Source organism: Aedes aegypti, chromosome 2, assembly GCF_002204515.2.
Source record: "Aedes aegypti strain LVP_AGWG chromosome 2, AaegL5.0 Primary Assembly, whole genome shotgun sequence".
Taxonomy (NCBI): Eukaryota; Metazoa; Arthropoda; class Insecta; order Diptera; family Culicidae; genus Aedes; species Aedes aegypti.
Window position 1 is genome coordinate 133,272,017 of NC_035108.1, and position 16,623 is coordinate 133,288,639.

At 39.2% G+C, this 16,623-nt stretch overlaps 1 protein-coding gene across 3 annotated transcripts in view; it reads left to right on the forward strand.

Moving 5' to 3' along the window:
* Positions 1-16,623, forward strand: part of LOC5568132 (troponin C) — a 56,911-nt gene that overhangs the window by 9,799 nt on the left and 30,489 nt on the right. For all 3 annotated transcript variants that reach the window (XM_001652023.2, XM_001652021.2, XM_021842438.1), the window contains one exon: positions 12,717-12,744. In XM_001652023.2, coding sequence (XP_001652073.1) covers positions 12,717-12,744 — 28 coding nt within the window. The remainder of the gene's footprint in view (positions 1-12,716; positions 12,745-16,623) is intronic.

Here is a 16,623-nt window from a genome sequence, read left to right on the forward strand (position 1 = left end):
ACCAGCTTGTCGATGGACGCTTGACTTGTTGTTTCACTTGGCCGGAGGATTATAAACTAGATTTGCCAAACATCCCGACCCAGCTTTCCAGCTTAGATACTTTCTACTGCAGTTTTGTATCCTTAAATGGCATGTAGGTATTGATCCCCTTGGCCACCATTCCAACCGGAGCAGAAAAACCAACACGTAACACAATCCCGAAGGCCACATTGCTAATCCTTTCGTTCAACCGTTTCCGGTACGGGAGCTATGGTCCCTTGTCAGTCGTGAGTCTGCATCCTTCTGATACTTATCCCCATTAGGGGCCCACATTGGCAATCATATCTTTTTAGTAACCGGACCATCCGGACGGATTTTCCGCGATATAGCAGTTCAAAAAAGGGTTTTAAAATTGTGAAAGTGCTCAAGCTGAGATGTTTGCTCTGTCCTTGTTGGGGCGTACCACCACAAAAAAGAAAGACAAGTTATCCCCGCAATTTATTTACCTGATTCACCTTCTGTTTCCATTGACATATCTGGGGATTTTTCATCGTCTAGAAAGAGATAACAACTATCACTGAACATTTAATTTACCTCGCAATCGGAGTAAATGCACAAACTGAAGTGAATTTTTCGAAAAACTAACACATTTTCTCGGTGAGAATTAAACTCACGAATTACAATTTACTAGATAGAACGCGTTACCACTATGCCACGAGGGGATCCATGAACGCAGAAATTAATTCGATTTCAACTCAATAATTACAAAGAAAGCGTTGTGCTTGGATGAGCATCTACCGTATGGGACCGAAATCCGTACACCTAAGCCAAATAAAAGCCTATGATTAAAATGTGTGGGTTTGTATAGAGAACTGATCAGCCTTTTATCTGTGCTTTAACATCTTTTAAGATGTAAATAATCACATCAACATCTAAAAGTTGAGTAGAAATCATTAAAAAATAGAAATAAAAGTATCTTGCCTTGAATCTAAATCCGTACACCTGAATAAGGTTGAATCAAAATCCGTACACCTGTGATTCGAAATCCGTACAGCTACTTAAAATTCAAAACCTGGATGCTAAAGATGGCATTTATATCTTCTTCTCTCTATTACTAACATGGCATACCAAATTGGACAACGCCTCATTTTCAGCTTTTTGCTCTAAGAGCACTTTCATAGTTCGTAATTCTTCGCAAAACAACATATTTTGCAATACCATATCGTATACTGTAAATTGTATGCGAATAACAGCAGTGACGTACGAAATTACCTATACATTAATGCATAAATGAACAGACCTCACCAAAATCGATAGATTCAGTATACCTGCTTTTCACCCACCGGCAATCCTGCTGCGGCCGTTGCAAGGATCCAGAAAGCTGTGGGAGCTTTTTTTTTGGGCGTATCGATTTATAACAGCATCTCTGACAGTGGTCTTCGGTTCACCAAAAAGCATCCACAGCTTTCCGGAATGATTGGCCATTGCGCACTGCTTCAACGGCTTTTTCCAAATCCCCAGTGCTATTTTTGGGCTTCATTGTATCATGTGTTTTGGCTAGAACATGATGAAATATGTTAAACCTTCCCTGTGTACGGATTTAGATTCATGTTGAAAATGTGTATCAAAATCCGTACAGTACAATAAAACTCAAAAATAGTTATTTTAGAGGTCAGAAACGGCATATACTGCATTAGAATAATAAATACTTACTTTTCGAAGACATCGTGATAAGCAGCGGGCTCAAAAAATTAGGAATTTCACTGTTAATCTGTTGAAAACTATATCTACTCTTGTTAGCAAATCGCTAAGAAGGCAAACAAACCACACAGCACAATGGCAAGCGATCACGTTTTGATTTTTATAATTTTCAAATCATGGCCTACTTATTTACAGTTGGCATTACCAGCAACTTATAACTTATTGTGATTAGATGTGTCCATTTAATACTGCATATTTAGCCATTTAAATAGCAAAATAATGATAATTAGGTTAAGTGTATGGATTTCGATCCCTCACGGAAATTCTTTCGAAAAAAGCGTGCTTTGAGGAAGAAGGACCCCGTGATTATTGAGTTGAAATCGGATTCAGTTTAACTTCAGTGATCATTGATCCCCTCATGGTGTAGCGTTAACGTACTATATCTAGCGAATGAGGAGTCGTGAGTTTGATTCTCAACGAGAAGACGTATAACTTTTTTTTTTGCAAATTTTGTCCATTCAATACAGTTTGTAATGTAGTTTTCACTATATTTTGTTTGAAATGTTGTTTTCGGTAGTTGTTGAAAACTTCTACTTGGATGGTTAACTGTAAATAATAAATCATAATAAAAACGCGTATAGCCAGAGATGAAGATTTTATCATTTTTTTAATTTAATAGCTAACGTTATTTTTAATTTGGTTTGTGATTTTTGCGGATCTATTGATTTGTCTTAAATCACAGTCGCCCTCGAATTTGTGAGTTGGAATTTCTCGGATTCTAATATGCATTTTTCCTTAAAATCTTGCAGAGTTCTTCAACAATTTATAAATTTCAAGAAATGGTAGGGACAAATCGAGCAGAATTTCCTTCAACAGTTTTTAAAGCGGATCATCCAAAAACCTGTCAATGGATTCCTTACAAGACTCCTGCAGGACTTCTAGTGACGTTTCTCATTACTTTTCTGAAGGGAATCTAGCAAAATTTCATTTAAAAATTTCCAAAGAGTTCCAGGTTTAGTTTCCAAAAGTTCTCCAGGATTTTTAGAAAATTTTAGAAGTTCTATCTCAATATTTTCTAGAAAGCATTATCCATAAATACTTTCGGAGATACCTTGTGTGCCTACTACATATATTAAAAACCCCATCAAGGATTACTCCTAGCTGTTCTGCCTGGAATCTTCCAGAGTTTTCTCTGGGATTTCTTACAAACTTGGGACTGGGATTTCTTACAAGCTTGGGAACTGGAACTTGTACAAACTGCCTTAGGTAAATCCAAAAATAAATTATGGTTATAAAAAATAACTCTTGGAAAACCTCCTGAAAATAAACATTCCAAATGCTTTACATCTCATTCATAAAATTCTTCTGTGAATTTACCAAAATTGATCCAGCTGTGTCTTCAAGAGCTTCGCTAAGGATTATCTAAGGAACTCTTCAAAGGACTTTTTGAGAAATAAATCTAGGAGTTACTCTTTACATATTTACAGGTAGTTCTATAGATAGGTCTAGGGACCAAATGTCGAAAGACAAAATATCGACTGCTAAGACGTCCAATCGCAAAACTTTGAGTCTCAAAATGTTGAAAGGGACGAAACGTCGAGAGGACAAAACCTCGAAAGTATTGCACAGTCAATTACCAAGTTCTAGACAATTCCAATCTACACAGAGCCACGAATAAAGCCAACAAAAAAATAACTCAGTGCAAAAAGAAATCTACCCAGCGTTAGCTTTCGAAGTTTTCGCGATTGGTTAAAACAACTTAACGTTAGATAAACTCGAAAGAAACCAAATATGGCTTATTCCATTGAACTTCGACGTTGGGTCGGTACGTCTCTCTCTATTTTTGACAACATTGTTGTTGCGAGAGAGGCAAAACCACCCAACCGTGGGTAAAAACTAAATGCAGTTTACCCAAACTTGAGTTTAAAGAACTTATTTTTTGGGTAATCTGATTTCTCCGTGTAAGGAATTTTGCTATTATAAGGTTATGAAATTTTGATGTTTTCATGTACACGTAAAGTTGCTTTGGGTAATAAAATTCAGTTCGACTCCGAGCGTCGGGGGGGTTCCGCAGCTTGTAGGTTGAAGCATCCATCTAGCGAATAGGGAGGGGTGGGTTTGATCCCCACTGGAGACATGGTTTCTTTTCGCAGTTTCAATTTCACGGAAAAAAAAAACATTTTTCCTAATTTTTTAGTTGACTTTACCCAAAATTGAGTATATCGATTATTCTCTGAACCCCAAATTTCTCGATATTCTCTCTTTTCCCCACCAATGTTGTCGAAATATAGAGAGAGCTGCCACAGATAATCAGAATGTACATAGGGAGAGTTACGGCTTCGGCACCATTCTACTATTATCGGCAACCATTTTTCAAACACCTAATATACAGTATTTTCTATCAAAACACATCAGTGGAAACATTCAGATGATTCTTTATTCTGCCCGCTTGTCGCTGGCGAGATTTCCGAGACTAAACAAACGATATCGCCGGAGATGTCATCAATTCAAATAAGCACGCCTCAAAATGCGACTGATTTGGAGCTGCCGAAGAGATCCACCAGCAGTTGTTATGGAAAAGTTGCCGAAGAGATTGAGGCTGCCGACAATAGTCACACTGACAAGGGATGTTCGCAGCGTTGTAAAAACGTTTCCAAAAGCATTTTGACAAGTCTGTGAATCGATATAGGATTGAGCAACGCATAAATGTAAATAGGCAAACACTGAATTTGTCTGCTGATGTCCGAGAAAATTACAAAAGAAGCACGGCATCGACTTAAGCTGCCGAGAATACGTAAGTTCCCTTATAACGAAACCATTTTTTGAGTTATGCGATGCTTATATGTGCAAAGATTCCGTATAAGATGTCGTCAAAAGGCCTTATGCGTACGAAGGTGGAGGGGACATATGTGCATGATTGATATGATGAAAATTGACATACAATACGATTACACATATTTTATTACGATTTAACCTGTAACCTTACACGACTTTTTAATGATAACGTGTTGGGAAAAAACCTCTTAACAGGTCACGTCTTCTTTGTTTTTTTTTTCACTAAACATGGTTACAACTACAAATAAAAGGAATGGTGAATCTCTGAATTCACAACTTTCTTCCAAAAAAGTGGGATTTAAAACTGTCACTAAACGTGGCAAGAATGGAAGAAAGGACGTTTCCCCGGAATGCGAACTTTCTTCCAAGGGTGAAATGAATAATGTTGATAATTGTATCGAAATGAGCAATCAGTTCGATGCTTTAGACAAATTTTCCGAACACCAAATCTAAGCAGCCTCTAGCCCTGGCTCTTTGATTCAAGTGAGGAAGCAAAGAGTGCCGCCTATCGTGGTCAGTTGTGCCGAATTTGGGGGATTTAGGCAGGAGATCTTGAACTCCATTAGGGGAATCAAGATTTCCTTCCAAATCGCAAAGAATGGAGACTGTTGCGTTTTGCTGGAAACTTTTAAAGATCGCAAACTTCTTCTCAAATATCTTGAAGAATAGAAGCACACTTTTTCACTTATGACGACAAAACTGAACATTTGTTCAAAGTTGTCTTGGAAGATCTCTCAAGTGACTATAAGTCACCTGAAGAGATCAAAAATGGAATAAATGATTGACTTGGATTTTCCCCAGTCCAAGTAATCATTAAGAAAAAGAGAACACAATCAGGCATTTTTCGGAAAGGGCTTTCTCATGAATATTATTTAGTTCACTTCAACAAAAATGATCTTAATAATACTAAAGCTTCAGAAAAAGCTAGACTTATGTTCGATGTCCGTGTGACATGGGAATAACTACAAAAACCTGGAGGAAATTACCAGAACCCCACTCAGTGCCGTCGGTGTCAAAAGTGGGGTCATGGAACAAAACATTGCCGCATGGATGCTAAATGCATGATTTGCGGAGATTCTTCTCACGCTAAGGACGTCTGCCCAGTGAAGGAAGATACCACCAAGTTTATATGCGCAAATTGCAGGGGTAATCATAAGTCTAATTTTTGGGCTTGCCCTTTGCGAGTCATCGAAGCTTGTGCCATGCAGATGAACGGTAATGTTCGTTACGATACCGGTCGTTTCCGGAATTTCCCTGTTAGAGTATCGAACGATGCTCGTTTTTCAGTTAACGATCGCTTGAATAGGAATCATACCCATCAGGTGAATAAACTGTTTTGATCCATATTACGGACACTTAAGGCCTCAGCGAAGTATAACACAGAATAGAGCATTCGAAATAAATCGTTCTGTATGATTCCTCAGCGTTATCGAGCGTCAGAAACCCTTAATTTTCGAATAGTGGGTAAAGAGTACGCTTTCGCAATTTGAATATTTTTTAAGAAATAGAAATGTTTGGCCATATTATGATTCTTATTCCGGATTCTTCCTCACTTTTGTCTCATATTCTGGACTTTTTGATTCGAATTCCGGACATCTCATGGAAATGATTATTGGAAAAGTCAAATCATCAATTGTAATCATTCAACCACTAAAAAGACGTCTAAGGCAGTTGGGCATTATAAATTTGCATAGATTTTTGCGGAAAAAGATTATTGAAACGAACCTTGAAAGTGTGAAATTTTGAACTACAAAAATTGAAACATTACATGTGAAATGATTCCCATACAAAGTGGAGTGTCCGGAATTTTAAGCTGTCCGTAATACGAATCGAAACGGTAATCATGCTCATTCACAAACCATTTTTTTTTTTCGTCGGGTGGCCGTTCGAATCTTTTGATTCTGAATGGATCTACCAAAGGAAAATCCTATGCCGATATCATAGCAGTTAACTTATACTCCTCTTTTCATACTACGAGTAACCGTTCTATTTGTTTCATATCAAATGGAAATACCCCAGCCGCCGCAGGAAATTTTTATTGCGCCTCTTCTTGTACCGAAAATCCAAACGAAAAATCATCAGATAATGTACCCACTTCAAGTGATATGTCTGCCTCTGATAATAATTTCCCAACTGAACATTTGAATCTAATGATTGATGCAATGTTCAAAGCCACCACTATGACTGAAGCAGTCCAAGTTGGTGTTAAATTTACTAATCAAATTATTATTGGATTACGTTTTTTCTAATGGATGCAATAAATAATTATTTAAATATTTTAAGTTAGAATGCTCGTTCTTTGAATGGAAAAGAGGACGAGCTGTTTAATTTTCTTACAGCTAATAACGTGCATACAACAGTTATTACTGAAACATATTTAAAATCTGGCTCTTAACTTAAAAAAAAATCTAACTATTTTGTTTATCGTAATGATCGACTTGATGGGGCATGTGGGGGAGTTGCAATCATCATTCATAGGCGTATAAAACATCAACTGTTTTCGTCATTTGAAACTAAAGTTTTTGAAACTTTAGGTGTTTCTTTTGAAACACAACTTGGTAAATATACTTTCATAGCTGCCTATTTGCCTTTTCAATGCTCTGGACAGCAAGTTAATTTGCTCCAAATTGACTTGACTTGCGAAAATTGAATCGTTATAAGAAAATTTTTTTTGTCAATGGTGACGTTAATGCCAAACATCGGTCATGGAATAATTCACAAAGTAATTCCAACTGCAGAATTTTATTTGATGAGTGCTCTTCATGATATTTCTCAATTCAATACCCTGATAGCCCTACATGTTTTTCCGCTTCTAGAAACCCTTCTCCAATTGATTTTGTCTTAACCGACTCTAGTCACCTCTGTAGCCAACTGATTACTCACGCTGATTTTGATTCTGATCATGACCCTGTTACATTTCAAATATCCCATGAACGATTCTCAATCCTATCAGCTCCACTTTCAATTATTTTCGGGCCGACTGGAATATATATGAAACTTATAAAGACTCTAATCTTGATGTTAACATTCCTTTACAAACAAAACATGATATTGACAATGCTCTTGAAACTTTAACAAATTCCGTTGTTGAAGCTAGGAGCATTGCAATTCCAAAATGTGAAGTAAAATTTGAATCCGTGATTATAGACGATGATCTTGAACTCTTGATCCATCCTAAAAACGTGAGAAGAAGGCAATTTCAAAGCACATCAGTTATCAGGTATCAGAAGGCCGGCTCCAAAGGCACGTTCCCCACCAGTTGGGAGATTTGTGCCATCGCCATATTTGAGCCTATTTCATCATCTACCCGATGGGAGAGGAAAGGGAAGGGAAAGATGGGAGGAAATAGGAGTGGGGTCCCTTGAAGAGGGAAGATCGCATAAGCGAAATGAGAGCATGTTAGCTTCATACCACAATGGGTTCGAACAGCGCCCTAAAAAGGGCACTGCAAAACGCATGAGCGTAAAGAGAGCCTATAGCTCATTACCACAGCGGGTTAAGAATAACAGGATGTCCTGAAGATTCAGGCTTCTGTATTCAGTTTCACTTAATAAGTGTTTGCCAAGTAATTGGAATCGCATTTGCGCAAAAACTGGACAGTTACATATCAGGTGATACGAAGTTCCATAATCGGAGTCACAACTATCACACACAAATGAGTCAGCACGCTGAATATTTGCCATGTGATAGTTGAGTCGGCAGTGGCCTGTCAACGCTCTGACCAAGAGACTGCAATTCTGCTTTGACAGATTTGTTAAATACTTCGCCACCTTTGGAGATGGCTCAGTAATATACAATTTTGTTTGACGACACGACTCCAAACTATTCCAATATTGCTTGTGCTGAGTTGCCGCCCAAGAGTTTATCTTAAGCTTCACCCAGCACTTCGAAATTGGAATAGCCGGCTCAGGGCCAATGAAGTCATGCGATGCTCCATCGCGAGCTAGCTCATCAGCCAATTCATTTCCAGCGATGGAAGAATGGCCAGGTACCCATACAAGGTTTACAGAGTTGACTGAATTCAGTTCCTCAATTTGAGTTCGACATGCGATAACAAGCTTCGACCTTGAGTTGGCCGAAGCGAGAGCTTTTATAGCAGCCTGACTATCTGAACAGAAGTATATGACTTTACCCATTACGCGCTGTTGAAGTGCTGATTGCACTCCACACATAAGAGCAAATATTTCCGCCTGAAAAACGGTGCAGTTTCTACCAAGTGAGTAAAACAGATTCAACCTTAGCTCACGAGAATATACTCCTGCACCAGCTCTACCTTCAAGAAGGGAGCCATCAGTGTAACATACTATATTGTTTGATATACTTCTTTCCAAATAGCCAGACGTCCACTCTTCCCGTGAAGGGAATTGTGTGGTAAATGTCCTGTAAGGAAAGTTACAAGCAATTGTGAGATCACTTGGAGCAAGGACAATTTTGTCCCAATTCACCAAAAGTGGAAACAACGAAGTGTGTGTAGATCTACGATTCACTGGATTTTTCTCCAGTAGATCCAGTATCCATAAACGGTAAGAGCAAGAAAGTGCTTCTTGTTTAAGATATATGTGTAGTGGCGCAACGTCGAAAAGGGCCTCGAGCGCTGCTGTGGGAGTTGTAGAGAACGCACCAGACATCGCCATCAAGCACATCCTTTGGAGATGGCCCAATTTTGATTGGATTGTTCTCACTTCGCCCTTTTGCCACCACACAAGACATCCATATGCCAATATTGGTCGAACAACTGTTGTGTAAATCCATTTGATATATTTGGGTTTGAGGCCCCAAGTTTTACCAAAGGTTCGCCGGCATTGACCGAAGGCCATACAAGCTTTTTTGACTCTGAAATCAATGTGAGCTGTCCATAAAAGTTTGGAATCTAGAATGACTCCGACATACTTTACTTGATCAGTCACATTAATCTCAGTGCCAAAAAGACGTAAAGGTCGAATTCCATCGCGGTTTCGTCTTTCCGTAAAAAGAACAATAGATGTTTTATTCGGGTTAACCGAAAGGCCATATTGGCGACACCAACTCTCGACTACCTGAAGAGCACTTTGCATCAGGTCGAATAGGGTGCTTATGCACATACCAACTATCAGAGCTAGATAGTCGTCGGCAAATCCATAAGTTGGAAAACCGCAATTATTGAGTTGCCTCAATAGCGTATCTGCTACGAGATTCCACAAAAGTGGTGACAAGACTCCCCCTTGGGGGCATCCGCAAACACTCAATTTTCGAATCGCTGCTTGACGCAATGTCGAGAAGAGATGTCGGTTTTTGAGCATTTGATGAATCCAATTGGTAATCATTGTAGGTAGCCCATGGTTTCGTGCGGCTTCCAATATGGCATCGAAAGACACGTTATCAAAGGCACCCTCAATATCCAAGAAAACACCCAAGCACGATTGCTTCTGAGCGAATGCTTTCTCGATATCGTATACAACTTTGTGTAAAAGAGTCACAGTGGACTTTCCAGATTGGTAAGCATGTTGATTCACATGAAGAGGCATGTTTGCCAAATAAACATCACGGATGTGATGATCGATAATGCGTTCCAGACATTTCAGAAGAAAAGAGGTCAGACTGATTGGTCTAAAACTCTTCGCTTCCTCATACGACGCACGTTCTCCTTTTGGGATAAACTTTACAGTAATATCACGCCAGGATTTGGGAATGTACCCGGTAGCAAAACTGCTTACAAGTAGCTTTTTCAAAACATGTTTGATAAACTCAAATCCCTTTTGGAGCAGAACAGGATAAATCCCATCCGCTCCTGGAGATTTGAAAGGAGCAAAACTATTAAGTGCCCATTGAATCGATTCAGTAGTTACGATACTGCGAGCCGAGGCCAGAGACTCGTAACTACATGAAAAGATATTTGGTTCATCCGTAGATGCTATGTCCACACATCCGGGGAAGTGTGTATTGAATAAACATTCTAAAACTTCTTCATCGGAAGAAGTAAAGTCACCATTAGGTAAGCGAATTTCGTTCACTTGGAAATCCTTAGATTTTGCAAGAATTTTGTTCAACCGACTGACTTCACTCAAACTGGAAACATTTGTACAAAGGTTTTTCCAGCCGGATCGTTCAGCAGAACGAAGAGCCTTCTTGTAAGCCTTGCGAGCTGACTTGAACGACTCTGATCCAGCTGAACGGCGTCTGTTCCAACTCCTTCTACATTGTTTCCTGAGTCTAGTCAGATCGGAATTCCACCATGGGGTCCCTCTTGTAGTCTTTACAGACCGCAGAGGACATGCTTCTTCAAAAGCTTCCATAATGTAGGATGTTGTAGTATCAACGGCATCATCCAGATCACTTGGATTTTCAATGGACGGAGAATATCCATGAAATTTGGTCGCAACCAATTCAATGTAGAGTTCCCAGTTTGTTGACCGGGGATTCCTAAAACGCAAAGTCTTCGCAGTTACATTTGAATGTTCAAAGAAGATGTAGCGATGATCAGATAATGATTCCTCATCTGATACATGCCAATTCGTCAACTCGTGACTGATTCTATTCGAGCAGAGCGTTATGTCTAACACTTCTTCTCTATTAGAAACCATGAAGGTTGGGCGATTGCCTATGTTAAGTAATCCAAGGTCTGTACTACTTAAGTATTCCATCAGACTGGAGCCTCTCAAATTGATATCCGAGCTGCCCCAGATGATGTGATGAGCATTGGCATCACTGCCCACAATCAGCGGAAGGCCTTTTGTTACGCAGTGTACGACAACTCGTTTGAAGTCATCCGTTGGGGATGGTTCATCATGTGGTAAATATACCGAACAATAGACGTATTTCCTGTTGAGGTCACCAACAGAAACATCAATTGTGACAGCACATACATCTCTGGTCGTCAACTCAGAAATGAGTGTAGCAACGATTGCTTTATTTACGAGCACGCATGCGCGGGGCATGGAGCGCGAGTTTGCCATTTCAAGCTTGCTAAAAGTAGCAAAAACTGGGTCCACAAGGTTACCTAGATAGAAGTTCCCTCTACGAAAGTAGGGTTCTTGAACTAGCGCCACTTGGGCTGCACCATTTTGCATGAGTCTGCAAAGATTGATCGTTGATATTGACAATGCTCTTGAAACTTTAACAAATTCCGTTGTTGAAGCTAGGAGCATTGCAATTCCAAAATGTGAAGTAAAATTTGAATCCGTGATTATAGACGATGATCTTGAACTCTTGATCCATCCTAAAAACGTGAGAAGAAGGCAATTTCAAAGCACATGCGATCCTGCTCTGAAAATTATATGGTAGGATTTACAGAAAGAAATCAAGAAACGTTTTTCACAATTAAGAAACAAAAATTTTGAAAATAAATTCTCTCAATTAGACCCTGGGTCTAAGCCCTTTTGGAAATTATCTAAAATTTTGAAAAAAAAAGCTCGGAAGCCAATACCTACATTGAAAGAGGGAAACAAATTGCGATAAAGCTCAAAAACTTGCTATGGGATGGTACATAAAATATGTCACGCCAAATTTCAACTTTTCCGTCAATTTGAACAGATTGATGGTTCACATCAACGAAAATTCACTTTTTGCCAATAAACAGTTCGGATTCCGACACAGACATTCGAGCACTCATCAACTTTTTCGTGTAACAAATTTGATTCGTTTTTATAAATCTTACCCGTGCCCTTCTCCTTTTCCAATTCTAATGCCTCTTCCAGGCATCAACCCTGTTGCCCATCAAAACCGCTACAATTGTGGCATACTATTGATCCTTGTTAGGAACGCAGCGACGTGAATTTTTCAGTGGATTGCCTCGAAAAGAAGGCTTTCGATGAATCAGCATCCGCAGTGCGATTGCCGCGGAGAAAAAATCCCTTCCACAAAATGACGTTGATCCGCATACAGATGAGGCTTAGCTCTCATTGGTCGCGCGAGCCCGACCTGCTGCTGGGGCACATCCCAAAGGAAGCACGTTTCCGAATGCGATTTTGATTGGAATCGATGAGTGATTGGACTGTACGTCATTACATACTCCTTCTGCTCGGGTGGTGGGAGGTTTCGGATGAAGTATTCATTTTATGAGTGAAACGTGACTTTTGCTGGTGGATGAGGAAAAGCTCTTGGCAGTGCTTTCGTGGTCGAAATAGAATAGTACAACATATGCAAATGCATTGAGATTCTGACCAAGTTCGATATAAAGTTATGCTTTCCTAATCTAATCACATTATCTTTCTTTCTGTTTGCAGGAGGATCTTGACAAGCAGCAGCTGGAACGTAAGTACTGGAAATTAGGATGAAAGGGTGGGTGGGTATCTGAATTTTATTTCTACCTGTTGAGAGTATCTAAAACAAACCATTTTCCTCGACTTCGGTTAGGCTGATTTGCCTATTACTAAGGTATAATTTCCAATGGTATGACGGAAACGAAATTTGACTTGCAAATAAATTGAAATTATCTCACGATTTACATTTGGATTTATTCAAAAGATCTTTCATAAGTTTCTGAAGGAGTTTCTTCTCAAATTAATTTTGAATTCATTAAAACATCATGTTAAGGAGATCCTTAACATGATTTCGAAGTATTCTGCTCAATATTTAACATGTGCACTAGGAATTCAACTTTCTCTATAATTGTTTGAGATCATCAGTCATATCAGTTAGCAAATCATTTGAATGGTATTTGATTTCCAATTCTATGAAAAATTACAGTAGAAACGTAGGTCCAGAAATAATGAGCAGAAAATTTCAAATAACAGTCCACTAATTGCGCAATGCTCTACTTAAGCTTGAGTTATTCGCTCATAAAATTATAGGTCAAGTATTATCGCCGCGCAAAACTGTCGATTATCGCCTCGTAACATTTTTCCAATTCATAGATCAACCAGAGAGACAATTGAAGCAATTTACAAAATTTTCTCACTCGTCGTTCGTGCCGATCTAACGAGCACCCAAAGCTAACCCAATAATGGATCACCCAAAAACGAGCTCAACTTTGTCGAACAAATCTATTGCAAACGAAGTCCAATTACGCAACATTGTGTCCAAGTTTGGGAACGACGACGACGACAACGCCACCATTCCGCAGAGACATTCGCCCTCTAGAAAAGAAAGAAGTCAATTTTAATTGACACGGCGGCGTCTTGGGCCCATTTTCGCTTCGGCTTAGGCAGGTCTTGTTCAAAATTTCCCCCCAAGCCAATTCATCATTTTCGGTCCTTTTGGCACTCGCGCCCGTTGATGCTGGGCTTCGCCGCTTCTGATCCAGTCCAGTCCTGGGGGTGGACCTCCACCGTGACGACGATGCACACACCGGAGCAATTTGGGTCAATCGTGGTCAAATTTATTTCCTGTCATTTATTAACGTGTCGGTGCCTTTAGAATCTTAAAGTTTGAGCCAAAAATATTAAGGTAGCGCAAGCGACTTGAAAGTGAGTTTTCAAGTTATAAAATAAGACCTTTAGTGCTTGATTGTAAAATTAAAAAACTTTAATTTTCTAACATACTATGTAAGAATAATTCAAAGTTATCTGTCAAATCGTACACTTCAGGTTAATAATCAGAACTCTAGGTCTGAAAGACTTCCTGTAAGAGCTGGTGTTCCTCAAGGCAGCATTTTGGGACCAATATTATACAATATTTTCACATCTGACTTACCTGAGCTACAGTGGTTACACTATTATGGGTCACCCATAATCATTTCCATTTACATTGAATGTGAAACAAAGTGACTAATAATCGTGACAAGGTTTATTAGTCACCAAGATTTTTCTCCTAGTTTCTCCTCCGTGCAACGCGCAGATTTTTGCACCAAATTTCGATGCTAAATAATGCATACCTATCTACACCGTAGGAGGGCTTTCACTTTCTATGGTCGAATTCGATAGGGGTCCGGCGATGTTGCCGTCGCCGCGGCCAGAGAAATGCCCCTTGGGCACACTGTGTAGCCGCTAATCAGCGAAAGAAATGAATGCCTTGACGCTTTAAAAATGCGTTAATAAGGCAACAGCACGGGTCGAAAGGTTGCCTATCGGAGGGATATTAACATCGCTTTGGAAATATGAAGGTGTCCGATCGCCGTCAAGCTTTGGCACAGTTATTCGCAAGCATTTTTTGTCAAACTGCTATGTGGGTAGAAAATGCTGGTTGAAAACCGACGATGGAATTGCTGAAATTCGCTGGAGGGCAGTGTCATTTGGGAAAAGAGCGCCGAAACAAATCAGCAATAATTACAGTTTTTCAGCATGTATCGAAACTGTAACAACCGACCAACGCTCAAAAATAAACTTTGTAGAAGGCACACTTTGTTTTGATAGAAAATAAAATCATTCACCACGTAAATAAGTGACGCCAGAATTGGGGTTGTTTGGTCACAACAGTAACTTTTGCAATGTTGCAAAAGTTTTTCGATCGTTTTTGTTTGTGAAATGCGTTCCATTCAACCAGTGCTCCACATTGTGCGTAGGTAAAGTGAGTAAAATAGGTACTCGGATGATTGTTTTTCTTTGTGGATCAATAACACAAATAATGCGGGTCATTTTATACTGAAACGCCATTGTTGATCATTTCGTAGTACAATATTTGCAATCTAGGCAAAATATCGATAACATAAAGGATTCAATCACTCATGAAATGACAGCTCCAGCTGAAAGGCATTTCAGCAAGAAACGGTTTCATATTTTTCTAACCACAACTTTTGATATAAATGCCCACTCGCGACAGCATTGTTATATTGAAAGAAGTTGCGTAGATCAGTTTAAACCTAAATCCAAAGATTGCTGGGCATATCCAGAGGGGTATCGAGAGTTTGTCTCCAGCACTCACTATGGAATAATTGCGTCTTGATAGATTTCTTAAAGATTTTCAGTAGTCCTCCAAACAATCTAGCTACTGAAATAAATCTTCCCACTTTTTTAAAGGTTTCATAAACAGTCTGCAATAGATTTTGTGAGCGATCGATCGAAAATCACTTATGAAACTCAAAACACGGTGCCCCCCAGACCGTTGTTATCAGAAAAAAGAACAATCTCCGTCAAATCGGAGCTCACCAGTTCTTTTGTGTGGCTAAGCTGCACTGCCGTTTTACGCATAGGGTAAAAGCTCCGATTTTGGCCAGCCTAAGAGAAAATATCAATAAAAATTAAATAGGAAGCCGTATTTATATTACAAATATGTCAAATGCAAGCTTCCAATCCATATTATGTGTGTAATATATCAAAACTGAGCTAAGACCATTTTTTCACTTTCGAAATCCCGTTGGTCAATATAGGCTAACGGAACCAGTTTCGGCCAGAGATTTAACTTCGGTTCCTAAATTGGCCAAATGCATTGATTTCTCATGAGAGTGGCAAAATTAGGAGTGCCCTGGCCAAATAAGGTGTATGGAACTTAAAATTATAAAGAAAATTAATTGTTTTTCTTATGTTTTGAATCAATTTGGACGAGTAAATGAATGTAGCTCTATCATATGAATGTGATCTACTGAACACAAAAGGTTTCATTCTGATTGGCTATGTAAAATGGTGTAAAATCCACACTGGCGTATGGCCAAAACCGGTGCTTCTACCCTATTTGTCCCGCAGTTCATATGGCCAGGCACGGTATACACAACAAGGTAGGCTATTCCCACGTGTAAACAACGATTTTCAATAAAAACATGTGTCGTCATTCCTATCGCCAAGCATGGGGCTACAAGGATAGTAAAAGAGAGCAGGCTTTGTTTTCTCTTGTACTCGTTCGAGAATGCGATAGGAATGACGTCACTACCAAATGTCATTTTTCGGAATATAATACCTTGTTTCTTTTTATCGTGTGGTCAGGGACGAAAAAACATGCTCACTATACTCAACTCACTGACATATTTGCCGCCATCAAAGTAACCGTACCACCACCAATATGATTGTACCAATGAAGATGGCACAAAAATATAACAGAAAACAAACGACGATGCCCGTTTGTCGTTGTGTTTTTGATCATCAAAAGCAGAAGAGTGTAAATTTTGAAAAATTGAGGTAAATGGTAATTGATAAATATGCTGTGATACGGGAAATGAACGATCCTATGCACTGAATCTTTAATACTTATTGACGCATCTTTAGTGTGCGAAAATTACAACTTCCCGAAGCGAAATGCAAAAAATGTCTAGCTGGCCTGAAT